Genomic DNA, 27,646 nt, shown 5'->3' with positions numbered 1-27,646 from the left:
TACGAGTTTTTTGAACTGCTTAAAACACTCATGAACAATTTATAAGATTTTGGTTCAACTGGAGCCACCATACACGTCACGAACATGGATTTTTATACTTCGATAGAGATTTGACGTCACGGGCATGCGCAACCAGATTCAATAGAAGCTCCCACACGTTGGATATTGCGTGCCAAGGCAAAGACAGGCACGTTAGTCAAAGATCATTAGGGTTGACTATGACCTTGATGAAGCTCTATGTCTTCATCTAAACTTGGATGCATACTTCATCCCTGATGAAGTCATCCTCATAGTATTCGAGTGGTCTTTATATAAAGATCACATGTGTCTTTATATAAAGACACATGTGTCTTTATATAAAGACACATGTGTCTTTATATAAAATCACTTGAATACTAATGAAGAGGACTTTATCGGGTATAAAGGTTCATGCACGTGACGTGTATGGTGGCTCCAATTGGACCATAAGCTTATTAATTATTAATGAGTGTTTTAATTTCTGTATAAAAAATTTTCAGGTTCATTGGACTGGAGTATAAAATTATTAATGTTATTAGTTATTATTGTGTTATTATTAAAAATTGATTATAAATGTATTATAAAGATGAATAGTAGATAAACTTGCCTAATAAAGCACAAAATCAGTATATATATGTTTATCAAGCTCATTAATAATTCATGAGGAAAACACAACAGAAATCATGACCGTGAAGAGTGTTGTAAATCTGATACAAAATTGTCTTGATTTGCATAGACTTTAAGTTGGATTTTCTTCGCCAGATTCACTTTAATTTTGAAAATTTTAGTGAAACACAAAGGAACTGACCTTTAGACGTTTGATAAGTACGTAACATTACTGCTGTTTTCATTGATACGCGGTATCGACACAGCAGTCACAGTAGACAGGAAATCGGGCCAATAGACTAGCGCCAATTAAATAAATCCTGTCCATAAACCTTTACCGACTCTAACGACGCATTTTTGGTAGCCAGTAGTTGTGTAAACGCAGCCCTTACAGTACGTTAAACAATGAAGAGGGGAGGGGCTGAAAGGGTCTTCCTCTTAAATGCAACTTTATTCGGTGAATGAGTCGATATTTTGAAGCAGTTTTTAAACTAAAAGAAAAAGTACCTATCCATCATGCAAGCACCGAATATGTACAATTTATTATTATATCTCATACAACTTTGGTTTTTTTACTAATAGGATATAAATCTATTAAAGTGCCTACTTCTCTATTGCTTGATTTCATAGCCGCCATCTTGGTTGAGTAGAACAAAAGATTGGTCATACACCCTTCTCATAATGGCTGACAAGCGCACAAAAACGAGGCCACCTAGTCACCTTGCAAGGCTGAACAAGTCTGCTCATACAAAATAAAGGTAGATAGCGCGAATTCAGGTCAAAACAAAAAGTCAATTTCTATACTTTTCTTTACTTTCCTTCTATGAACGCATTTCATGTGCTTTTATATCTTCTATTGTAAACTAATGACTTGTCAGCCATTATGAGAACGGTGTATTAGTCTCTTTTTGGAATAATCCAACATGGTGGCCAATTTTTTTCTCTTTCATCCCCTTTGATAAATGGCAACCACCATGCATCTATTAACTGTACATTGTAGTTGTTGTAAATTTACATAAGATAATGTATAGCTGAGAGATTATTGGATACGCAAAAAAATCAGGATTGAAAACACGAGTAGATTCTTGAATAAGTTCCTGTTAAGCGATTTTTATAATTTGTTGCAATCTTGAACCGCTAAAACGGGTTTATATTGGTGGCTTGTTGTGAGAAAATATACTCCGTATTGGCCCATAGCCGCGAAGCCGTTAAAAAACACCCATTGGATACTCAAGTTCGCAATAGACTGTGTGCAACAATGTGACTCACAATCCCTTGAGATATGAATAACAATGAAATAGTCGCCATCTTGGATGATCTAAAATCGTCAACCAAGATGGCTGCAAAGACGTAACATGCACCTGCTCTATATGTTTTGCATTGCGATTTTTCTTTCCTGAGGTAATTCTGAGCCGGCAATAGGGCTTATATTGACGGCTCACCTGCCAATCAAACTTAAAGGAGAGTCGCGATACTCATCCAGAATGTTTTGAATATTTTTTTCACTTCAAACTTCCCACTCGAAAATGATGTCAAATAAGCAACTACATAACAGTTTCTAGTTCTTTTGAAATATAGCTACACGAAAAAAAAGGTTGTTGACGATTTTGTTGCATGTTGCTACTAAGTTTGAAACACAGAAGAAGTTATGCCGGAAAACATGAACAAAGTTGAGAAAATCCCGTGTCGTTGTCACCTTTCGCTGCACATGACCCATAGTGAAATTTGGGATGCAACATGCAACTTGCAACAAAATCCTCACCAACGTTTCTTAAAAGAAAATAGGTGCATATGCATTGCTTTTTGAGCAAGGAATATACTTAGAATTGATGCCTTTCACGATTTGGGTTAATGTTATTGACGCTCTTGAGCCTTGAATTTTGGAGAAATTTATTCCGTATTGCCCGTAGTCGTGGAATATATGGCTTTCATGGCAGCTATGTTGCAGGCACCCTCTCATCTCAATTGGTTGCAGTTAAAGCCTTTAGAATACAAGATGTAGTGGTAAAATTGCACGGCAACGTTATAAATTTTGATTGTTAAGCAAAGGGGCTCTGGAAATTATCCCTTCAAGTCAACCAAAAATCTAATTTTGAAAGACAAGTCACAGATAGCAACTAGTAACCCTCGCCTATGGCACCAACAGCACATCAAGATAGTAGTGAGCTCCACATCCACAGCAGCGGTAATTTACGCGTTCGTCCTCATGAGGATTTCTGTTAAAAAGGGTAGGATAGGAATATTAATACCGGTGAAAACAAGACGACTTTGCACGCTTCCAAAACAAGCAAATAACCAAATAAACCCGCGTGCAAACGAACGAACGAACGAAAGAAAGAACGAAAGAACAAACGAACGAACGAACGAGCGAAGGAACGAACGAACGAACGAACGAACGAACGAACGAACGAACGAACGAACGAACGAACGAACGAACGAACGAACGAAAGAACAAACGAATGAACGAACGAATGAACGAACGAACGAACGAAAAAACAAACGAACGAACGAACGAACAACCAAACAAGAAAGCAAACAGACATGCAAATTTAGAAGCCTTACGTTTACCTCAAACGTCTCTGCTCTTTCGTTGCTAACTGTGGTTGCCTTGGTAACGGGCGAACGCACTGGGATTATAGATATAGTAATTCTCCTGCGAACGTTTTCAAATGCTCTTAGTGATTTCCAGACTTCTTTCTTGCGCTTGAAGTTTTTGCGAATCTAGTTAAGGAAACAGAGGATAAATAGCATTAATAATAGCTACATTGGAAAAAATTGCCCATACATTTGGAATATTTGCTCTTTCCTCTCTTTCCAAAGCAAAAGGTTGTTCTTAAAAGTAAAGTTATATAGCACAAGTAAACTGTGTGACACAACATCCTAAATGACCCTGTAAATCTTCTGTTCTTCGCGAACTACTGTACGAGCGTGTTTTCGAGGCTACGAAACCTAAGAAACCATAAGAGGCGAATGTATAGGCCAACAGATAGTATGAGCTTATAAAATCAGCAAAAATACGGTTCTAAATTTTAACAAATTCCTATGAATTATATACCAAAATGTTCAGGAAGGCCCAGGGTTTTCAAATCCACTTGTGTTTTTTTGATGATTCTGTTTTATTTCAAGGAGAGACGATTTTCTAGCTTGACCCCGGTTATGTCTTGCATTTTCTCTTGTAAAATACATCCAATAGCGTACATTCAACTCAAAAAGTACGGTGGTTCTTTTCAATAGAATTCAATCTAAACCATATAATACAGTCCGTGAATTAACTGAATCCACTTCTGTTTTTTGCCTAGATAGTCATTATTTTTAGAAAAGATCCAAACACCGTGTTTTTGAGACATAATTTGTATGGGCTCAATGTTAACAGATTTTTTGATGCATATATTTGATAATATTCAAATGACATTAAACTAACCTCTGAATTGAACAGGCAGTGGAGAACGAAAATGAAAAAACCCTGGTAAAACAAAGGAAAATTCGATTATGAGAACTTTTTTTTTTAAAAAATCATCATCCGGTTTTTCTAAAACGTTATTCCCTGTGTTCGTACTTCGCAGGATTTTTAACAACTATCAACCAATAGACCTAATTCGTCCTTATGCAATGTTTTCCCATTACGAACCAAGTGTTTTTCCCAATTATTTCTTTCTTTAACGGTTAGTTGCCCCAGGGTGGTCCAACCTAGTTACAACTCAAACGAAGACTCTTATTTTCAAAAGAATGACACGTGCTCTGTAATGGGAAAACATTGCACCACAACGAATAGACCCCATGCATGTGACGTCAAATGAGCTCAATTTGGAGGGAAAAAACCCAAACGCATTTCAATCCCTGAGAATTGGAAACATATTGTTATGCCCTCCAATTTGAGTTGCATTCCGAAGTGCTGCAAGACGTCTATTAGGTCTATTACAGCACGGCCTATATTCAGCCCATTTAGCAATGAGGATTAGCAATATGAAGGATCTACGATATAAATCTTTTCTCTGTATGCGGGTAATTATCCAGACTGACCTGTAAAGAGTTGAACACGGCAAATAAATATTGAAACATAATTTGTTGGGTAACAAAGAGTAGCAAGCCAAATATCCATGTGATGCCAAGCAATGGAAATAAAACTGCTACGGTCTTGAAGGTCGAGCTGAAAGACACAGACAAGATGTGACGTAAATAACAGCCATGTTGAATTATGTTCACTCTAGGTGATTTGTAATCATTTCTAAGGAAATAAAACTGGCGGCTATGTTGGATGATGTTCACTCTAAGTGATTTGTTAACACTCCTAACGGTGAAATAAAAATAGAAGTCATGTTGGACGATGTTCCTCATATGTCCGCCATGTTTGATGACTTCATATATTACTTACTTAATCATTTTCTTGATGTGTGAGCTCTCCGAGACGTGTAGTTTGCATATCTCTCTCATCACAAGACACAAAATAACTATGTTAACCTGGAGGAAAAATTCAAAGCAGGTAAAAGTAAATATTATTATTTGATTACACCAGGTTATAAAAAGTTTTTAAGAAAAGGCTAAAAACTAAACGCAAAATTTTGGAGATTTTTTCCACTTTTTTATGGATTGAATTTATATTAATTGTACCACTATTTCAAACGAGGCGGATAAAGTTTTTTGTTGCATGTTGCATACCAAGCTTGAAATATAGTGGTGAATTACTTGTAAATGTCGGTACAGGAAAACAACATATCAAACATTGAGGCCCCGTCCACACGTATCCGCAAATTTTTGTATCCGCAAATTTTTTTTACGGATACGGGTTGCGTCCACGCGTGTCCTCAAATTTTCGTGACCGTATCCGCAAATTTTACGAAAACGGACACGTGTGGACGGTGAAAACGATTCGAATACGCTGCGTGAGGACACAAACATTTTCGTATCCGCATAGCTTTCTCTACTCCAACTTCGAAATTAACATATAGAGTAAACCTTGATATGATATGCGGAAAAAAGTGTAGACAAAGTTTGAAAAATTCCATATGGTTGTGGCCTTCGCTGATTGCATTCACATCGTCCATAGGGCATTTTGAGCTTTCTATGAAATATGCACAACAAAACATTCCCAAGCCATTTGAGAATAGCTTTTGATGACTACATTTTTTAGGAATTTAAGTACAGAGGACAAACACACAGGACAATATTCCATGGAAAAGGAGGCAGATTGGAAGTATCGCAAACCAAAACAATCCTCAAGTAAAAATGTTCAAAGTTGGAGAAAAAAGTCATTTGTGATCAGTGCCATTTACCACTTTCCATTGATAGTACATTCCATCTCCCTCCCATCCCTCCCCCCTTCCTCAAACATATATAAGCATAAAGTTGTTCGTCTACCCCTGTGCATAAATCTAGTGACCGTTCTTTTTTCATTCATTTTGGTCACATAGATTGCATGCCTCGATCACGACAAGGGAAGCAATTTTTTCGGCATTTTAAAATGGTTCTTCCTTCATTTTTAATTTCTGTATTTTTTCCCTCCCTCCGTTCCTTCGTATTTATATTAAACATTCATACCAATAGCGTTAACGTGACTGGCAAGATGAAGGCAAGAAGTGTGTAATACTCTGTAGATATCCAGCAACTGATTAAAAAATAATAATATAAACACTGTATTAGTATGACTGTAGAATATTGCATGAAGAGTTTGAGTCTGTTTCGTGGAGAAATATATAGTACCGCCAAAAGAAAACATGCTTGCATTACACATAATTTTAGAGTAACTTTTGTAACGATGCACTATCATGCACTAATCTACCTTGATGGTGTTCCATACTCTTTAAATCGGCATGCAACTGTTATCAGAACTATAAAAGCAGGAATTCCTGTAAACAATTACAAAAAAGAATAACATTAAAATAATTAATTAAACAAGAAGTACTGACCAAAAGTGAAATCTGTTGTGACCATTTGCTGCCCCTCCAACACACCACCCACTCTCTATCTGTCAAAGTAAGAACCCTTCTTTGTTAACAGCGTAGTATTCAAATATGAATTCACGCTTGCCTAAAAGGCACTTTTCATAAGCCACGTGAAAAAAAAAAGGATATACCTTAAGGTGTAATGTGCTGCTTTTCAATATAGACGACGCGTCTTAGTCGGTGAATTCAACAAAACCTCCCTCTCAAGTCTTTCTATTTCTGATAATAATTACATACCCCAGGCAAATGCAACATAGTGATAGACACGAGAAGTGAGGTTGAACACTTTGATGACCATAGCATAAAGATGGAACCCTTCACAAAGCATCCAAGCAAAAGATACCAGGTAGAAATAATGCAGCATAATGGCTGTAAACTTGCAGCGAGTCTGGATTAATCAAACAATAACATTAGCAAAAATAAGGAAACGGTAATTATTTATTACCTGGGACTTGGGGGAGCAAGGGGAGGGAGTGTCAGTTATATATTTGACAGGTATCAAAGAGGGCAAACGGCACACAAGATGAGAGAGTAGCAACCACTTGGGGGAGTGGGACAGTTTTTTTTAAGCTTTTAGAACAAAATTTCTCCCACCGCTTTCTTTTTTCGCATGCTATAAATAATAAACTGCCGCTTAATTAAAAAAAAAAAAAAAAAAACCCGATCAATAGACAACGATCTACAAAAACCGACAATGGGAACTTTTTAAATAGCAATAGAAAACTTGAAGTGAAAAGAAATTAAAATATGTTTCTTGTTTATATTTTCATTACGTACCCTGTCTTGTGTTTGCTCGACACCTGCTAAGAAGACTGTTTGAGATATAGCAATGGATATCAACAGATTAGCATGGATAATGTTACGGTCCGAATGAAGCCCCGAGCTAAAAAAAATCAAAAATAAATGTAAAGATAAACATTATTCATATTCTATATTGAACACACAATGTTAATGTTAATGGTAATGGTAATAGTAATAGTAGTAGTAGTGGTAGTGCATGGGAGTAGTAGTGGGAGTAGTGGTAGTGGTGGTAGTGGTGGCAGTGGCAGTGGGAGTGGCAGTGGCAGTGGCAGTGGCAGTGGCAGTGGGAGTGGCAGTGGGAGTGGCAGTGGGAGTGGCAGTGGGAGTGGCAGTGGGAGTGGCAGTGGGAGTGGCAGTGGGAGTGGCAGTGGGAGTGGCAGTGGGAGTGGGAGTGGCAGTGGGAGTGGGAGTGGGAGTGGGAGTGGGAGTGGGAGTGGCAGTGGCAGTGGGAGTGGGAGTGGTAATGGTAGTGGTAGTCGTAGTGGTAAATAAAGTTGTGCTGGTATACTTACGTCAGCACCACGAGTATTGCAATAGCAGTCACCGACCCAAATAAGGATAACGCACATCCTATGTAGGTAATGACGCTCAATGCAAATTCGTGCGTTTTTGTTATCTAGATAAAAACATTCTTTGGTTATTACTAAAGTACCTTTAAATAACATATATTTATAACTGCTCCACAAACATTAGTAAGGGTTGGGCACTTATTTTTCAAGTGGGGAATCGAAAACATTCCTTTGGGAATACAGCAAACGCAGAACAGTGTGAATTAAAACATCTTTTTTGTTTTTTCTCCGTTATAAATCAGGAAAAAAAAAAACGTACACGTAAAGTATCAATTTTGAAAAACATTCTCGGCCTTATTAGCTTGCATGAGTGTAAGCAGTATACACCCACCCCGCCAACTACTATTACGTAGAAAAGGTTAATTCCAAATGCTTGAAACGGTTTTCACTTTCTTCAAGCAATGTACATTTTAACTTTAAATTTAAATGAAATGACTTACTAACCGGTATATTTTCTGATCCCATAAGAATGGCAAAGTTGGTCAGGTGATTACAACTACATGTCGTGTGAGTCTTGTTGGACCGTCCTGTCATCACGTAACAACCTTCACGTGACCATGCCCCGTAACCTTGGTTAGTTCTGTGGAAAAAAAACAATTAGGAATGAAACCAGGTTGGAAGAAACATTGAATATTAAAAATGAGTACAAAAAACAAACTCACATATTTTTTTATCCCGCAGAAAAATATGCATAGGTAAACATTTCAAAAACTTTTATGTTCGGGAATGTTTCCAATAATCTAATTTGTCCTGTCATACTTGAAATATATATAAGTGACGTCATAGTGAATAGAAAAGTGACGCCATATAATGTATAAAGAAGTGACGTCATACTTATGGGACAATACCTTATAACTAACTGTATAGGGCAGTATCGTCATACTGTGGAGAATAGTAGCATCATGCTTATGATAGAGTGGTGCCTTCATACTTAATGTACAGAAAAGGGACGTCGAGTTTATTGTATAGATAAAAGTTAGATCATATTTACTGTAAAGAGTAGTGACGCCATACTTATCGTAGTGTGGTGCCGTCACTACTTACGGTACAGAGTAGTGATGTCATACTTATTATACAGTCATGGTGCAGTCATAGTGACTAGTGACCTCATACGTATTGTAGGAACAAGCAAAGTCACGTGTATGGTACTAAGGGAGAAGTGACGTAATCCTTACCGTAGAGAGTAGTCCCAGTACGCACATATACTGTAGTCACCTCGTTCAAGAGCTCTGACATGCTTCAAGATTATTATGATGTTTTTCTCAAAAGGTGTAAAGATATTTGGGACAATAAGAGATGATATCACGTGACTGTTGATCACGTAGCTTTTATTAGATTGGAACCTGAAACAAATTTAAAAAATACTTTTACTTTAACTGTGTTTGCTTTTCATCCAAAGGGAACACAACCAATCGAAAGGAAGGTGCGAATGCAATTCTTAGCTTAGCAAAGGTCGCTATATAGAACAAAGTTTTGATACATGTGAAACAGATGCCAGATGTGACAATCATCCTAATGTATGGATTGAATAGAGGAGATTTGAACATTTGCGGTTGCCGTTAATACTTACACTCGTGTTGGTAGTTTATCCATCAGTCCGAGATACAGAGTACTTACAGCATGATAGGCTAGAAAAAAAGCAGAATGCAAATGAAACCTTGGGCTATTTAATAACAAACTAAAGGCGGGGGGTGGGGTGGGGGGAATATAAATTCATCTTTTACATTCAATATTGAGTAGAGTTCATCTAAACTTCCATCTCATGACACGTTTCCTAGATATTAGACACTACTGAGATCATTTACGATGGCTGGCAGGCCAAACGGATGGGGAAAAAGCCCAAGGAGAGACATGCAAACACCCAACATAAAAATCCCTAAATCCCTTAAGGTTGAATTTCACTTGCGACACGGCAATCAAAATCGGTAGCAGCTATGGGAAACTTTGCTTGCAACAGACACTAAGAACGTCTGTGTAGAAGGCTACTTATGACGAAGTGAAAGCGAGAAAACAGTATCGGAATCAGAGTAAGAAGCGTCAAAGAAGGGGAATCGAAACTTTCGGAGATATTCGTTTTTCTTTAATCCGATTCCGACTCTGATTCCAATCCTTATGACAAGTGAAAATAGATCTTCGGAATCGGAAGCATAAAAGAAAGCATAAAACCAATTCATAACGTTGCTGCCCAGTCCTCCTCTATTCAGTGGTTTATTAATGACGACTTCCTAATAAATTTGAAATCCTAATGAAATGCTGCCTGGTAATTATAAGTCAGGTAATTTACTTGATTATGACAGAAATATTATTATAGAAAAGTGAATTTTCTATTTACCTATGCTGTCCTTGAACAATCCTTTTGGAAATTCGATGAGGTCACACACACCTCTATATTGCTCCAGGTCAAATGCATTGTGGGAGTAATTGGGAAAATGATACGGAAGATGTATCGGTGATATTTCTATAACTGGAATCAATATATGATGATAATATTAATATTAATAAAAATACGATTTCATGCACTCGTCTTTCATCTCTACATTTGGTTCTTCATGTGAGCAGAGTTTCTTAGGAATCTTCTTGATTTGAGGGTTTTCTCAGGGTTCATCGAAGTCTCGCCGGTTTTTCCTCCCTTCACAAAACATGCTAAATTTCAAATTCAATTGAGTTAGGCGTGTCCTGACTCTAATCAGCCCAGAGGTTGTTTCAGGGCTCGATCTGTGAGTTAGCCGTGCCCTGACTTAGATCAGCCAAGAGGTTGTTTCAGGGTTCAATCTGTGAGTTAGCCGTGCCCTGACTTAGATCATCTCAGAGGTTGTTTCAGGGTTTAATCTGTGAGTTAGCCATGCTCTGACTTAGATTGGCCAGGAGGTTGTTTCAGGACTCGATCTGTGAGTTAGCGCTGCCCTGACTTAGATAAGATCAGCCCAGAAGTTCTTTAAGGATACCGATATAAAAACAAAAGCCAAGTTGGCCAATCAGACACAATTTCAAACAGATGTGTACGAAGCCCTGCGGTTCTTGGCGCAAACCAAGAACCGAAGTTTCTAAAAAGCTCAAGTTAAAAAATGTCTATTGTTGCACGCATGCGCAAACGATGAAATAATAAAGGCGATTGTATATTTTTAGCTTACTTACATATATCATCGCTGTATGCTGTCAATGTTGTGCTTCCCGTTTTATTTGCCACGTATCGACCAATGTCATCCAATATTTCGAGCACGTCAAAAGCATTGAACCCTTGAGATGAATTACGCTCGTTTTCAAAGGCAGAAAAGATTTCATCCGTGTTATTTACTGCTTTCTGTGAACCAAAATGAGAAGAATGGGTGTTGATCTGAGCATAAATTAATGTTTGCATGATTTCGGTCTGAGGAAGCACGAAAATAAAACAAATAATGTTCTCAATCATCTTAGTTTCACCCGAAACAATTTAGACTGACTTCGGGCGAAAAATCCTGCCTTGAGAGAAAGTAAGAAGCATCTATGTGGAACTGCTTTTCTGTTTTTGGACCCCGGAAGTCGTTTTCCCATACGATGGACGTCACACTTAATAAGCTCTATTTACGAACACGCGATATGTTAATTCGCATGTTTGTAAAAAGAGCTAGCTTAAAATTGTGAAGGCACCTATTAGTGATAATACACGTGAAAGAAAGGGACCAATGAGATATGTGTCACAGGATAGATAGTGAGTACGTTAGCCAATCAGATTGCAGGATTCATGATAGTAAGCTAGTAGGTTTATACTAAATCAGATTATTATTTATTGATATAAACACATAAGTTCAATGATTGTTACCTTCAGAATATCATTGGTATCATTAGAAGAGCTTACAGATCTCAGGTACCTCTTCCAGCTCATGGAATCGTTCTTGAAACACTGAATCTAAAAAGGTATTTATATTTTTATTAGTGAGATCTTTAGAGTAAAACCAAAGGTACTACTAATTAGGTTATAATGAATGAATAACCCCCAGGCATAAAACATAATGAATAACAAGAGGAATCAAGACTGTGTTTGCAGAGAGATCGAAGGAGCAATTTTCGTAAGGTTTACGTCACTAACGTGCACATTGTTCTATGTTAGGACAATTCTTTACACCACACCAAAGAAACTTCTCATTTTCTTCGATTGAATTATCCAATTATATTGTGTTGTTAGACGCACGCTTGTCTGATAAAGAGTAAGGCTAAGAATTGCTCGCTTCCTTTCTGCTCATACGAAAACTGCTCCGTTACAAGTTCACTTAATTTTTACCATGCTTTTTAAGCGTCTTTTAAAGCACTTGCTACGACCAGGAAGGGAAGGCGCTGAAAGCAACCAGAAATGAAATTCGTAAGAGTTGGCAAGTACTCCTGCTAGGCGTAAAATTTAAATTGTATACGGTGCCATTTCTCGCAGCGCGATCATCATGATCATCTTCTTCATCGTCGTTTTGATCAACCGCGGTCCACATACTCTCATCATCAGCAGCAAGCATTCGAATTCATAACACCAACATTCTCACTCGAGATACCTTGCGAAATGGGGCTTGTCGGTGTTTTCTGTGTTGTGGTGCCAGGAGTAACTGTTAGAAAACATACAATTACACGTTATCTTTAGATATATTTATATATATATTTTCTAATAATGGATCAAGGAGTGATGCCTTCCCATTTCAGAACACGTATCATTTCCTTGATACTTATTTCTTTGTTTTCCATTGACGCGTGTTCTGAAATAGGGAAAACGGAACGGTATGTCACTTTTCAAAATTACTGAAGACATTATTTTATCCAATCACAATTTATGCGCTTTCATCATTATATATAGAGCCACAATGCTCGGACAGCACACCACAGTAACACATTACAGGCTTACACCGCATGGCCCGTACTTGAGACTTTTAAGAAATTAAATTTGCTCTTATTGCATGCTACAGTTACAGGGCCTCTGTTGTTCAGTGTCCTCATCAGATTTTACCGCCGTTTGCATAACTACGTGGCCACCCCAGACACAAATCGCGTCGTGTAGTTTGCAATAGACTGCCGTCAATTAAACACCTCATTCTACTTGGATGTACTCAAACTCTTTGCAATCGCTTTCGGAACTTTCCTTCGTGATATCTGACTGAGAAAGTTTGATAGAAAAGCCAACTCACTGATCCAAACGTGTATAAATGGCGTCAACGTGAATGATTGACAGTAGTCTACTGCAAAATACACGACTCGCTTTGTGTCTGGGGTGGCCGCGTAGTATTGTAAACGGCGGTAATGGTAAACTTTTCATGTGTTCCAGTGATGGTCCGTAGAATTTCATAACATTTGTGTGCTCTTTCCTTTTCTTTACCGCTGACCAGTATTTCGGAATATTCCGAAACCAAAGCGAGCGTAACCGACCCTGAGTATAGCAGTGGTAAACATAACGAAGCTACTTACATGTTACACAGAATCGTATAGTAGCATTGAAGATTTGTTTGCCTGGACATTTGTATACCAAAGCAGGACCAGAACTGGTAGAGCACGAATAGAACTTGGAAGGATCTTGGCTGTGAGGGAAAGACCCAATGTGGGTGCAGTTAAATACTGTGGTAGACAAAAAAAAAAAAAAAAAAATTACAAAATTCAAAAAATAAAAAATAAAATAAAAAATAAAAAAATTAATAATAATAATAATAATAATAATAATAATAATAATAATAATGCCTGCCTGCCAGCTTTTATTATTGTACATAATAGAAGCTAGTTATAAGTTAGGGGTCTTGATCTTAACGAAGTAAGGCAGAGTTAGGCTGACTTGAGAGTAAATTTTCATAGTCGGCGTTGTTGTCAGTAGTAATTCCTTACTCTTCTACCGAGTACTGAGACAAAAATATGTGAATCACTTATCCGTATATTACATTTTATCCTCTCGGTATCTACCCTGGGATCATGAGAGGTTATTCATTCTCGCTCCGGCGTTTGCTGTTTTGACGTGAAGTCGCGGCCCTGGCGCTCGCTCGTTACATCCACGGGAAGCAAAATAAAACCTCTGGAGTCCAGGGGTACTCGGTATCTAATCTATGTACAACCCAGTTTATAAGGAAGTATTGTATTTTGCGAACTTTTTTTCCCGTAGAATCAAAGTTTTGGAAACAGCTATTGCCCTAAAACAGAGGAAAACTAATTTCGCAAAGAGACAATATTCCATAATTACTTCAGTCGTAATAAAGCCAAGGATGGTCTACCTAGCTACTGCACTGAGCTAAGGGATCGATGAATGCTTTCGAAGCTCAACATAAATCTGAGTAGCGGAACAAGTTTATATTTATATTCACATGTATTAGAAACACAATTATTTCTTTTATTATAATGAAGCGTCAGTATCGTGATAGAGAACAAGATTGTTGTATCATAAAAATACTAGTTGCTTCCGATTTAATAAGAATCATTAATAATAAATGATATATATATATATATATATATATATATATATATGTATATATATATATTTCATTTTAGTGAAGAACTAAAGTGAGTATTGTAAAGGAATTCATAAAAGGACCTAACATGAACCCTGAGAACGTAGTCGCACCAAGCTCTGGAAAGCCCTATTTCTTTTAGGTGTTTGAGAAATAAATCAAATCAAATCAAATGCCAAAGAATAGCGGAGTTAAAATGGTGATAATCGAATCGATGGATTAGGCAAAGCGGACTCAGTAGGGTTAAAGTCCCTTGTCTTTCAGTCGTGGAAAAAATTAGCAAGTTGAAGCTTATCTATAAGTTTACCTGAAATAACTCTTGGAACTTGACACCAAATCTATCGACAAATAATCATGAATAAACACTTGGTCAAGTCTAGAAATTACTTCAAGAAATATTGAAGAAAGAAAGACAACGCATTGTTTACCTGAAGTAGAAAACAACAGATTACAGCAGTTGTATAGGAATTGAAGAAGCTTGAAATCATTTCGGAAATCTTGTATTCTCGAAGTTCTTACTCAAACTGTTCTTGAAGAAAAGCTTTCACAGTAAGGCATGTAAGTTAATCTAATATGTCTTCGACTTGGCTCGATGCCTGACATAGAGCTTCCTACAAGATGTTTTTAATAAAGCTTGGAAGCTATACTCGGTCACCGAGGTCAGCCCACTTGTAAACGGATACTCATTATTGAATTCTTCATTAGCATAAGCATAGAAAAACCTCTCAAATTATTGACAAGAAAGTGTCATTTTTGAGGGTTTTGGATACTGTCCTAGAATAGAAAAGTATTAGTGAATAGTTTGGGATTAACAGGAACATATCACAATCGTGGAGATTGTTGAAATGTTTGGTCAACCAACTACATCGGCATACACTAGATAAAAGCGTCTCTTGATCATGTTTTGACAATGAATATTGTGACCTTAGTTGTTTTTTTTTTTATTTTCTTTTTCTTAATCTCTATCATTCTTTCTTTCTTTCTTTTTACTTTCTTCCTTTTTCCTGTCTTTCTTTCTTATTTTCTTTCTTTTCTTTCTTCCTTTCTGAGTCAATGCGATTCTCTTCTTTCTTTTTTTCTTTTATTTGTTTACTTTTTAATCTTATTTCTCTTTCTATTCTTTTTAAATCGAATTACATCACTGAACTTCCCATACGAAAAATTAAGTTCCGCTTTGACATACCCCACACATATCAAATAGAGAGGTTGCAGCACAACAATGGTTTCGATTCACCTTTGCGGTGAACCGACGGAGACAGCGGGCCGGAGACCGTTAGACAGGCCTACTGACATATTCTAGTTGATGTTTTAAAGTGCGCATGAGGCCAGTTCGACAATACGATTAAAAAAAAAAAAAAAAAAAAAGAAAAAAAAGAAAAAAGACAAAAAGAAAACACGATAGAAATTAAAATCATGAAGAAGCAAACATCCAAAAGTGTTAAAGCGCCATCCTAGGGGTGCCCTCGTAATATGATATGATTAGGTATGCTGTTCTATTCATTAAATAGTGCACATGAACCATTCGACAATACTTTCAGTACTGGTTCTGCATAAAGTAAATAGTTGAATGGTAAAATATTTCTTGTTTTGATTGATGCGTCTTTAAATAAGTTATGAAGGTTTATACTTCCAATACGTTAATGAGTGTGACGTCTATAAAGGCATTTGACTGGTGTTTTTGTTGTAACTATTGATACAAAATGCGGGCCATTATGAGAAAACAAATTTAAAATAACTTTCATGTAAACCATGAATAAAATAATGATGCCTTGTAAATTATGTTTCTATGAAGCAGTTCATTTTTTAATAATAATTATGCCTTAATAGACGCGAATGTATCATATACCAAGGAACGCCCCCACCCCACCCCTGCCAAGGAAAACTAGGCAGCTAATTTAAGCCAATGACGGACTGTACCGTGTCTTTCAATTGCTCAACGTTCTCACCAAAAGAAAATTAAGTGATAAATTATGGGATGCCGAGGGAACAAATGTTGGAAATTTTATAGACAGTACCGCTATGAGGGTATATAACTTTAAGTTATCCAATGTGAAACACATCTAAAAGCAAACACTTCTAGTTGGAGCGATATATGAAACACCAAAGCGTTAAGTTAAATCCTTTGAACGGAGTAACTTCACCGATCTATGCTCCATAAACTCTATGCTCCATTAATATTTTTACTCGTGCTCCCTGGGCATCCTATAATTTAACATTTGCCCCATGTAAGGGAATCCGGAATCCGGAATCCACGAAATTTTAGGCTTTGGAATCCGGAATCCAGCACTCTGGAATCCGGAATCCAGGTCTTGGAATCCGGCGCGCTTTAAAGTGCACATGAACCCTTCGACAATACTTTCAGTACTGATTCTACATAAAGTAAATAGTTGAATGGTAAAATATTTCTTGATTTGAGTGATGCGTTTCTAAGTTATGAAGGTTTATACTTCCAATATGCTAATGAGTGTGACGTCTATTAAGGCTTAATCAAATATACAAAATCGAACTGGTTCAGAGATACAGTATTTAAGAAGCATCATTATTTTACTCATGGTTTACATGAAAGCTATTTACAATTTTTATTTTCAAAATGGCCAGCATTTAGTATTATTAGTTACAACAAAAACACTCAAATACCTTACCTGACGTCATCATCATTAACATATTGGAAGTATAAACCTTAATAACTTAAAGACGCATCACTCAAATCAAGAAATATTTTACCAATCAACTATTTACTTTATGTAGAACCAGTACTGAATGTATTGTCAAAGGGTTCATTTGCACTTTAAAGTCTGTAGGACAAGGCTCCAAGTTTTTTCTTTAAACCACCTACATCAATAGACCAGAGTCTTATCTAAATGGTAGTGAAATTTCTACAGCTCGTCCTATCCAAATTTTGGAGAAAACATTTTTAAAGTGTGGTGTACCTAAAGAGCTCACCCCACTAGAAATAATTAATTCAATATCGGTCGGCAACAACGCTCTCGGACATTCCACAATGCTAACTTCGGGACAGGTTCGGCAGAATATTTGCATAAACCCAATGACTTTGAAGATGTCGTTATGCAAATATTCTCCCAATCTTAACCGTGCGGAACGACCGAGAGCGTTGTTGTCGACCGACAAGGTGAGCTCTTTGGGTACACCTCACTTTAAAAAACTTGGAGCCGTTTTGATGAAAAAGGCGAATAATATGGGATTTTTAGCAAAACTCTAATATTTGAGGTTTACAACGACAATTAGTAAAAAATCATTTATTCAATGAGTTTTTAAGATTTGATGCTGATTTTTCGTAAGGCTCATCCGCAATACTTGGAAATATATATGTGAAAACTTCAAGGCAATCCATTCAATGGTGGTGTTTCTACAGCGCGATGTCTTATATGCTTCAAATTTTGGATCGAATTTTCAAGGGGCGTCATAACGTTTTTTCTGCCCAAGACTTTCCATCCCAATTTATACACAGGCTGCAATGGTACTAGGTGATAACATTCTGAAAATTTCAGAAAAATCGTAGCTAGGGATGAGGAGAAAAAAGCCAAAAACTAAAAATAGCACTGTTTGATTTTCGGCCGTAATAGGCTAAATATTTAAAACATCTTAAAATAAAATACACTGTTAGAATCTGGGATAATCCAAGCACATTATATGAAAAATACAGTTAAATTGACGCATTTGTTTTGCGAAGCGAGCGAGAAGAAAATTGTCCAAAATTCGCTCTGTATTTACTAGATTTTAAGTATTGTGTTTAATAAAGCAAACAAAGGTTACATTTTCTCCACAAGACTAATTAAAATAGAGCGGTTTTCCCGTTTATTATAATAGCCAATTCCTAACAGCTTCGATCTAGCATCTACATAAAACAACAGATTTAGAACACCTACACAGAATGTATCATAACTCTGCGAGCAGAGGGTAGAAACGGATCTCTGTTCGCTCATAAAATAATTTTTTTACAACAACTTACAAATTTCTCGTGCGCTGATTGGTTATTTTTTAACATCATTAGGAGGACAGACAGATAAAGCTGACGTCAACGAGCACGCGCTCTTTCCGTTGGTTGTTTTGATCGCTAAAAATGAGAAATTTTTATCGTTTTTGTTTTTGCAAAAAACAAATAGACATCAGTTTTTTATGTGCCTGTCCTAAAAGCGGAGCGTGCGATACGGAAGTCACAGGGAGCCCAATTTGAATGAAACTGAAAGGTAAAAATAAGTTCGGGAAAAAAATCTTCAATTATTTCTTATTCGAGATGACAATAATTTCTCCCATAATAAAAATCATGCAGTGAAATCGAATCGAAATGCACTACATCGTTGTTTGTTTTTCGTTTGTTTGTTGTTGTTTTTTTTTTGCGCGAGTATACTCTTTCACTTAGGAATTTTTTACCTACAACTCACCACCACCCCCAGGGGCTAGTTTTGTTCTTTGAAGATTCTTCGACAAAGTTTTCCATGGCCGACATTTTTAAGCTTTGACTGAATGTCTTTTACTTAAAAAAACGAAAGTTAACTACAGATAATCCAATACAATATCATGTTTAGTGAATTTCATGAATTCGAAATTCTGGAGATTTAGGACAAATCAAGACTAAATTACAGACTTGAAAACTGGTAAAGGTGAGCAAAAAAATAAGCTTACTTAATTACGTCTTTACATAACAACACAAATTTAAGCTCATTTGTATAATCATACTTGCTCGAACAGCTTAATAAACAGTTGAATATTTGGAGTAAATTTCATTCAATATTTAAATAAATTATCTGTAGATAAGATCACTGAGTAAAATTATTGAATGAAAGTCTTCTTTGTTTTGCCGATGGGACCCCGCGATAGAAGGCGAACAAAGCTGCATTTTTCTTAAACGAAAACATACGATAGTTGGTTAAAAACAACCGAATAGACCTTTCCCGAATTCGCTTGACTGATCACGAAACAATGGTTTCAAGTCGAGGTTGAGCTTGATGAATAAAAGAATCAAGTTCAATCTCAACTTCAAACCATTGTTTCGCGGTCATCCAAGTGAATTCGGGAAAGGTCTATTGTTAAAGATTTACAAAATCAAATAAAGGACGAATATTTGTTGTAATATGCTCTTCGTGTATATATTTCATCCAGCATTAAAATAAATTAAGCTTATCTATAGAAATATTAAAAGGTTTGAGAGAAAGTCTTTGATTTGTCGATTCGTCGAGAAAAATGCTTGTCAAAAAATAATAATATACGATTGTTTGCTAAAAAACACACACCTGAATTCTTGAAGAACACTTCTTGATCCATCTTTGAATACGTGAAAGTTTTTTAATTGTCTTTGGTCTATAGCTTGCCCTAAAGCGATTTTTTCCGTGCATTTGAGAGCCGCCTTAGCTAGTAGTTTTGCTTTAACATCAGGCTGGATTCCTGTGTTGTGTACACGGACGCCCGTATGTACGGACGGAAGTGACGTCAGCCAAGCCATGAAAAATCAACTCGATGGTTTACCATTTTTTCTTAAGTATGGTGCTCCGCTCGCGCGGGCCTTCGGCTCGCGCGGGAGCTACGCTATGAACTGAGGGCGAGCTAGTCAGACTAAATAGGGAATAACATCCAATAGCATAAAACAGCACCTTAAAATAGTAATCATTCTCATTCTTTATTTATATTGTACTTATCTCTCGCATGGATCACATGGTCCCTTTCGTAAATTTCCTGTTTGGGCAACTGTTTATATACGTATGTATTTCTATATATATACTTTTATTAATAATCATCATTAGTTCCGCCCAAAAAAGCATTGTAACAAAAAGAAACTTCGGACCTTTTTTTTCTTCAGGTTCTTCGTTTGGTTATAGAACACTTTTGATAAATGCAATAGAGTTTCCATATACAGTGAAGGATGTTGAAATATTGAAGTATGTAACAGTGACCCTTTAAAGAACGAAATCAGAAAATACTTTTAATGATACTTTTATGTTGAAGCACATTATGATCATATTATGGATCGTTTTATTTCGATATATAAATAAGCATTTTAGGTAGCATTAACAAGTATTCTTCTACTGCTCGAGTAATTTTTGTAAGAGAATGGTAGCTTTTCTTACAGTTTTGAGGCTACAAATTGAAACCAAGTTGGCTACCACATGCGAGCTGAGAAATATATGAATTTACTGCAGTTATTGGTGTTAAGGCGTTTATACTTAGTTGCTGTATATGAAGCGAAATACACTCTACATACGAATTCAGTAAGTTTTATATCGACTGCGTATTTTTCAACAAGGTATACAGCTATTTCATTAAAACGTAGCTGAAAGTTGATGCATGTTGCATACCTATAAACACAAAATTTTAGAGGAGCTCCCGAGCGGAGATCCAAAATTGGTAACCCATCGAGTTGATTTTTTAATGAATTGATTACGTAACCTGAATTTATATATTATCGATATGTTAATGATTTCAGCACAGAAGGAAAGATGGTTGGAAAAAATTCAGACAAAGTTCGGAAAAACAAGGCATGTTGGTGTGAACTTTCGCTGATTTCATTCACATCAATATACCATCCATAGTGCATTACGGGCTTGGTATGCAACGTGCAGCTGGCTTTACCAATTTTGTTTTGAAATAGCTGAAGACAATCGACTCTCTTTGAACAGCCACTTTTGTAAGCGACCATCTCCCGTAAGCGATCACCTTTTGAAATTCCCGTTTTGTTCTCGATATAAACTCTGTAAAAAACTCTCTCGTAAGCGACCACTCTCGTAAGCGACCGCGACCGCCTTTGGGGTTAAAATTTTGGAATTTTTCATTGTTTTTCCTCTCCCGTAAGCGACCACCCAAGAGTCAGTAATGGTGACAGATCCTTTAACAATAAAAAATTTAAGAACATTATTAAAAACCCGACCAAATGTTGACAATTACAGTACTGTAAACATATAGCACATTCAAAGTTTTGATTAAAATAGTTTAATCGTTAATTCAAACAGTTAAATCGTTAGTTTTATAAACACGTGAGGTACAAATTATAAATGGGTTAGGCTTCCTGTTTTGGGATTCCCATTGTTTGGGCTTCCTGTGTTAACTTTCTAGTAAGCGACCATCTCCTGTAAGCGACCACTTTCTCCTGGCCCCGGGGTGGTCGCTTACGGGAGAGTCGACTGTAGGTGTTATCGTATCATGGTCATCATGTTATCATAGTTATTATATTACTCAAAGATGAGAACCACTAGCTAAAATTTTCTAAGAAGAACACAGAATTTAAAACTTTCTCCTCTTTTGCTTTTCTGCCCATACTTAGAACTGTTCAGCTCACAGTTTGACGGAAAGGAATTGCACGACATATTTGATGAGTCACAATAATTGAACGAAACGCACTGCGCATGTCTGGAACAAACCATACCGCAGTGCCTTACATCGCGGGTGGCTAGATTGGTAATCACGTGACCTTCAATTTTCTGATCTGAGTCTTGACAGGTAAAGAGGGCAGTTTGAGGATAGTCTTGATCGTCAATGTCCACTGCCAAAAATAAAGAAAATTATTAGCTATTTAACATATTTTACAACCATAACCCTCCTTGAGGGGCTCTCCACACTCTACCTGCTATTCACTGTTGGCGAATCCACGATTTTTAAAAGGGAGGGGGTAACTGTTATTGGAAGCCTCGCGTCATTACCACAGGAAACCCATAAAAGACGGTTAAGTGGTGTAAATATGGCGTCTCAAATTGACGGAAATCAAATTTGAAGTTAAATTTGAAGAGTGAAAGCTTGTCCGGATAAAATGTTGTCAGTGTATTAGAAAAGGTACGTTTTTTTATTGAGTGAAGTGCCGTGGGGCTTGAGAGGGGAGGGTCATCTGCAAATAATTTGTGCAAAAGAGGGGCGACTAGTCATCCCCTCATCACTCCTGGATCCGCATCTGACTCAGCTCGCATCTTTGGTATTTAGGAAGAAAGTAAAACTGGAGAACCCTTAGGAAAACTCCAGTGATAAACGACAGAACAATACATCAAACAAACTATGTCAACTTCATAAAAAAAGTCCAGATCAAATTTACACTATTTAATCACATAAGCAGCCTACAGTCCATGTACAACCCATTTTTAATCGGTAAAAATCAACATTTGACTTGAGCGTGGTATGCATAGAACAAGGAATGTAGTGGTAGTGTGTGTGAGTGAAAAGTGTCCCCAATTAGTACGAAAGCGCTAGAACGACTAGACACTTAAATAAAGAGATTTATTTTTTTATTTTAAATTAGCCCCCCCTCCCCTCCCTCTCTCTTTTAAAACAAACACATACACAGGTAGATTATAAGCCAGCTTTAGTATCCCCGCCGCCTTTCTACTTACGATGACTACAAAAAGAAGTGGACATCTGATTTACTTTTCTGATGTTTCCACCTCTAACATGGTTCTCGTGTTTGCTGTCGGTATAGTGGATGTTAAACATGAAGTGCTGCCAAGTATACTTCTGGTTTGACATCAACGTTGTCAAAGACCTTAAAGAAAGGGAACAATAAGCCGTAAAGGTATAATTAGCTTGCCCTAAGTGCTGTAATTCATAGCATGGTTTCCGGCCCATTTCGGACAATGTTACCGGCCATTCCCTTGAGAAATGATTGTTTGTTTACAGGTAACGCTTGAAAAAAAGGAGTATGAATACATCTCAAACAAAAAACATATTTTCAAGAGTTTTGGAGTAGGGGGAAAAAACGCTCAAAATAACTTTGTCAAGGTAATAAATTATTCAATTTGGTAGTCATTCCTCGGTGGGATTACCAAAGTGCAGCGATCTGGGTAGCGATACAAACATAATCTTATGAGGCAACCAAACGAGCATTTTTTTTTACTCAAGCTAAACCAAGCCAGTATGCATTACTCGTTTCATATTATGCAATTTTCTTCAATATGAACATTTGTATTTGTGGTCTTGCGCATGCGTACTTACTCGCTGGAAACATATGTAGATGTTCCAAAATAGAACTCTCTTGATCGATTGAATGCCGCAATAAAATTATCATCTAATGCCATTGTTAATTCCAACCAATCATCATTAACAACTAGAGGACTGGAACTACCGTCGTAATGTTGCTCACGAGGGACTGTGACGATATTACCGCTGGATGTTATTAGAGTAGCATTGCTGGCGTTGAGGCTTGTTACTATGGCAGGCTTGTATACGTTGCTAAGAATATGTCGGTACCAGACTTTGGATCCATTACCAATACAACCTAGAATACATGGAAATAAAACTTTTTTTATTTCACGTCAACCAAGCCAATCATGGAGGGACAGTTTCAAAATTTATCGTACTCTGAAACAAACTCTGGGCAGATCTTATTCAGGGCATAACTACAACACGGTAGTTGTCACACGGGAACACTGGTCTAAAATTGGAAAACACTAGAATGAAGCTGAATTGGCCTATTGGAATTTAAAAGTTGAATTCGGTGATGGGAGAAAAACAAAATGACCTACAGAACACGATTGCCTATAACTACATAATTCCAAAACAAAGGAAAGAACAAACTGGCAACTTCTCACAGGAATCGAACTCACGTCATTCAGAGAGGCGGTGCATATCAGATCCACCCACAAATGATTTCCTTACAAATGGTGACATTTAACAAGCCGCAGATTTCTCTTTACAAAATTTAAAGAATACAAATAACCACCTCACATAAATGCTAGGCTGAATTTAAGCGCGCAAGATCTTTTCTAAATTAGATCTGCCAATTCTATATACTATTACTTTGTTGCCAATGTTCTTTGAACTTTGCTATAAAGAAGAGAACAAAGCTTACCTCTTGACTGAACGGAATTAGGGCCTCCATACGTGCCTGTTGAATTAAAGTCTAACTAATTAAACAATAAAAACATTGGTCACGCCTGCTTTTATATTGCATTAGTATAAACCTACTAATGGTCTATAAGAAATCCTGCTATTAGTCCTTTACTGATAGACCACTAGTAGCTAAACGTGCCTGTTATCCAAACCAAAACAGCACCCAAAAATACATTATTTCAACCCAACTCCATAATATTTTGTATATATTTATTTGACCGACTAGTAATTTTATAACATTTATCTCATTGTAAATTCCGTAAATACTTTGAAATTCATGAAAACAAACTGTTCTTTATTATACTGCTAAGAATGCCAGTGGGTACAAGGGCCACTCAAACATCAAACATCCGAGTGCCTTTTTTAAAAACAATCCAATCACAGGAAAGTATGCCTTTGCTGTCCACCAGGTTGTATAATATTCTACAATGCATTATTCAGCCTGATGCTAGTTCAAGTCGTTAGCTACGACTGCGATTTCCCTCCCAGTTTTTTTAAGATGGCAAATGACGTTTTGGACTAGACTGCATACGAGCAATTGCAAACATGTTTCTGTCGTGTTGGTCACATGACCTTGGTATTTTAGGAAGGAAAGACAAGTTAAACTTACGAAGAGAATCGCTTCCTGTGAAACCTCGACTGTTGGAGTGCTTGAAGAATTCAGCCATTGGTTAACCAGAAACTCGTAATAAACTGCCTTCGAGTCGATGATTAACACCTGTCAAATAAAATCATGGTTCATCAAACTAAATAACGGCTAACTGATTAAATGGTGACGTCAAAAGTTGTCGGTTGACGTTATCACAGATACATCTCACTAATTCATTTATGTACGACGTCATTAAAGAAACAGTCTTGGACACTTAACCTTTCCATAGCAAGACGGACAAACATTTTATTTGAGTTATTACACTTAAGGTGGCTGAACCCCCTCACGCTTGACCGCTACCTTCCACGTTTGGAACGCTGGTGCATAAACGTGTTTTATCCGATTGCAAACCTTTTTTGCACATAAGTCACATAAAGATTGAATTAATGTTTGATGCAGTTTTTAATGAGATCGGACGTCATAACACGTGAATATGATGAAATAATTGTTTTCGTTTAGAGAGCAATTTTAGCCTTGCAGAGCGTTCAACACTAAAATGCTTCGTACCACATAATTCATACTATATACCTCCATTTGTAGGGATTTTTGAAAAAAATCTATCAAGCTAATTGTGAGATATTTGAAATTACTTAAATATAGTGCATAATCTACTTCAAAACTAAAGAATGGATTTGATACGGCCGAAATTAATATTTCAGAGCTATATATTCACAAAAGTAATTTCTCATTTAGTTTTACTCTATATCTAGTTTTAAAAGGTACATTTTGAAGGTAATCGACTTATGCAATTTTGTGAAAACGTATAATGCATAAGCTGGGGCAAACATTTGATGCGCACTTTTCATTGCAGTTTTCTAGTCAATCTTAGTAGATCTTCCATTATTCTAAAATTCGCTGATCATTTCTCTCAAAACTACGTCAGTATACAAATTAGAACTTAAACTAATATTACACAAAATTGCAAGACTATTGAACTCATTTAAAGCGATCCAAAGCGAACGGGAGATACAGAAAACATTGATCGTTTCCCAACGATTTGATGCTCTGGGAATTCTATTGTTTGCTAATGATCATAACATCAAATTATTTCGCAGCATACACGGTCTCATCTTGCTTGGCTGCTTTCCGATTAACTCCCGAAGTATGGTTCTATATTTAAACTCAAAAGTCTGGCTCGCTTCTTTCTTGAAGTTTTTATTTGAGGCATGTTCGCCGATTCTATTCACTCACACTGACAAAGTACATCATGATAAACGTCCCACGTTCGAATAAAAAAATTTATTACCATACTTCGGGAGTAAATCGGATAAAACACGTTTATGCACCAGCGTTCCAAACGTGGAAGGTAGCGGTCGAGCGTGAGAGGGTCCAGCCACTTTAATTGTACATGAACTTGGTTGCCAAATAAATTAAATTTTGTTCCAGTTAAAAAATGCTTAGCGAAAGTCTTTACCAGAGTGAATCATTCGCATAACGCAGCTTTACATGCTAATTGAGGTCTGCTCATATTCTAATGAGATTTGTGAATAAATCATTTGAGAACAGCTTAGTAATAATTTACGAACAACACAGTAGAGATACCTGCTAGCAAAATTCTGTAGAATCCTGCAAGGATAACTAAGCCTTTGTACTGGCTTTGCGTAATGTGAATAAAATCTCTACCTTACGTTTTTCCCTTATGTTTTTTCCTTTATGCTTATCAGTTCTGCCAGTTTTCCATTAGTACTTATCGAGTGAATCGATGTATTTTTAAGATGATTTCCGCAATATTCTTGTTTAGCCCGCTACACATAGTTCAGTAGAATGAGCAGAACTCATAAACAACTAAAATTTCGATACACGAATTCACTCTAAACTATTATCTTTAAATAGAATTACTTTTTTTGACATTTTTATTTGGGACCATACCTCCAGACATCGAGTGCCGAAGCGCAGTATGGCAGCGCGAAGCATTTACGGCTATGCCAGAGATTTCAGCCCTGACACCGCTATCCAATGACTGATCAGGAAGCTCAGCCGAAGCCTAAGGGAGAGGTTAGTCGGCCCCTAGACCGTAGATGATTGACCCCTTGCTATGAACAGCGAATAATTACCTACTCCTCTCGAGTACTTGTTTGGCGTTGTTCGTTTCCTCCATGTGGGAGTCTTTTTTTTCTTTTGTTAAAACATTACGCATGCGTATGGCATGCAAAGTACATGTACCTATTTGGACAATAGCCTGACGCCAGTATTTTAGTACTATAACATGTTTTCTATTTTTACAAACCTTGTTCAAATTCCAGCTCGTTTGCTTGAGGAGATCTCGTTGGGTGACAAGTATCTTGGTAGGGGAGCCAATGGCTGGTGTGACTGTCACGTTATATACATCTAGTCTAAGAATATCAAAACGGGTCAAATGCTTTGCATTGAAATGGTTTCTTTTATGTAAAATTATGCCCTGACTAAACGAGGAAACATGTTTCCAGAAACATATGTTGAGTGCGCGCATGTTTTCCCGATGTTTCCAAGTTTAGCCACATGTGAAACATTGCTGCGTGCAACAAAGACCCCCCCCCCCCCCCCAAACATTTTTCCTTCAGCTTTCCAAATATCGTTTCAAGACCAATTAAGTTTCATACTTACAATCGTCTAAAATGTGTTTTTCCTTTGTCCGATGCGTTTTAATGCTGTTTTTAAGCTGTTTATTTGGGTGGCGAATAATCGCTACTCGTGCACAAAAATTACACAAGACTGGCAGCCGTCTGGACTCCAATCGCACTCGTATTGTACTCGAAATCTACCGGAAAAATAATTCTACGCTCTCCAAACTCTAGCCATGAAAGAATGATAATCTAGAAAAAT

The 27,646-nt window shown here is 37.0% G+C and overlaps 2 protein-coding genes across 3 annotated transcripts; both read right to left on the bottom strand.

Moving 5' to 3' along the window:
* Positions 1-1,141: 1,141 nt before the first annotated feature.
* On the bottom strand, positions 1,142-15,049 carry LOC116291012 (adhesion G protein-coupled receptor D1). 2 transcript variants are annotated; one of them, XM_089031108.1, is made up of 21 exons: positions 14,802-15,049; positions 14,681-14,711; positions 13,352-13,498; positions 12,451-12,501; positions 12,192-12,244; positions 11,733-11,819; positions 11,069-11,234; positions 10,266-10,397; positions 9,504-9,561; positions 9,109-9,276; positions 8,378-8,513; positions 7,877-7,980; positions 7,341-7,446; positions 6,801-6,951; positions 6,401-6,467; positions 6,160-6,226; positions 4,997-5,082; positions 4,645-4,771; positions 4,046-4,087; positions 3,193-3,345; positions 1,142-2,840 (listed from the first exon to the last, which is right to left on the bottom strand). In XM_089031108.1, the coding sequence occupies exons 1-21, from the start codon at positions 14,859-14,861 to the stop codon at positions 2,829-2,831; spliced, it is 2,004 nt and encodes a 667-aa protein (XP_088887234.1). In that variant the 5' UTR covers positions 14,862-15,049; the 3' UTR covers positions 1,142-2,828. The 2 variants fall into 2 exon arrangements, with proteins under 2 accessions (XP_088887234.1, XP_088887235.1); XM_089031109.1 differs by having other exon boundaries at positions 13,352-13,461; positions 14,802-15,047.
* A 6,255-nt stretch (positions 15,050-21,304) lies between these two features.
* On the bottom strand, positions 21,305-25,378 carry LOC116290558 (uncharacterized). Its single transcript, XM_089031047.1, has 6 exons — positions 25,373-25,378; positions 24,806-24,913; positions 24,155-24,209; positions 23,299-23,581; positions 22,701-22,849; positions 21,305-21,865 (listed from the first exon to the last, which is right to left on the bottom strand). Exons 1-6 carry the CDS (start codon positions 25,376-25,378, stop codon positions 21,579-21,581), a joined length of 888 nt encoding a protein of 295 aa, XP_088887173.1. The 3' UTR covers positions 21,305-21,578.
* Positions 25,379-27,646: the final 2,268 nt, after the last annotated feature.

Source organism: Actinia tenebrosa, unplaced genomic scaffold (assembly GCF_029948245.1).
Source record: "Actinia tenebrosa isolate PJP-AT-01 unplaced genomic scaffold, QUT_ActTen_1.0 PGA_scaffold16__25_contigs__length_10494907, whole genome shotgun sequence".
Lineage (NCBI taxonomy): Eukaryota > Metazoa > Cnidaria > Anthozoa > Actiniaria > Actiniidae > Actinia > Actinia tenebrosa.
This window is presented reverse-complemented; position numbering and strand designations above follow the sequence as displayed.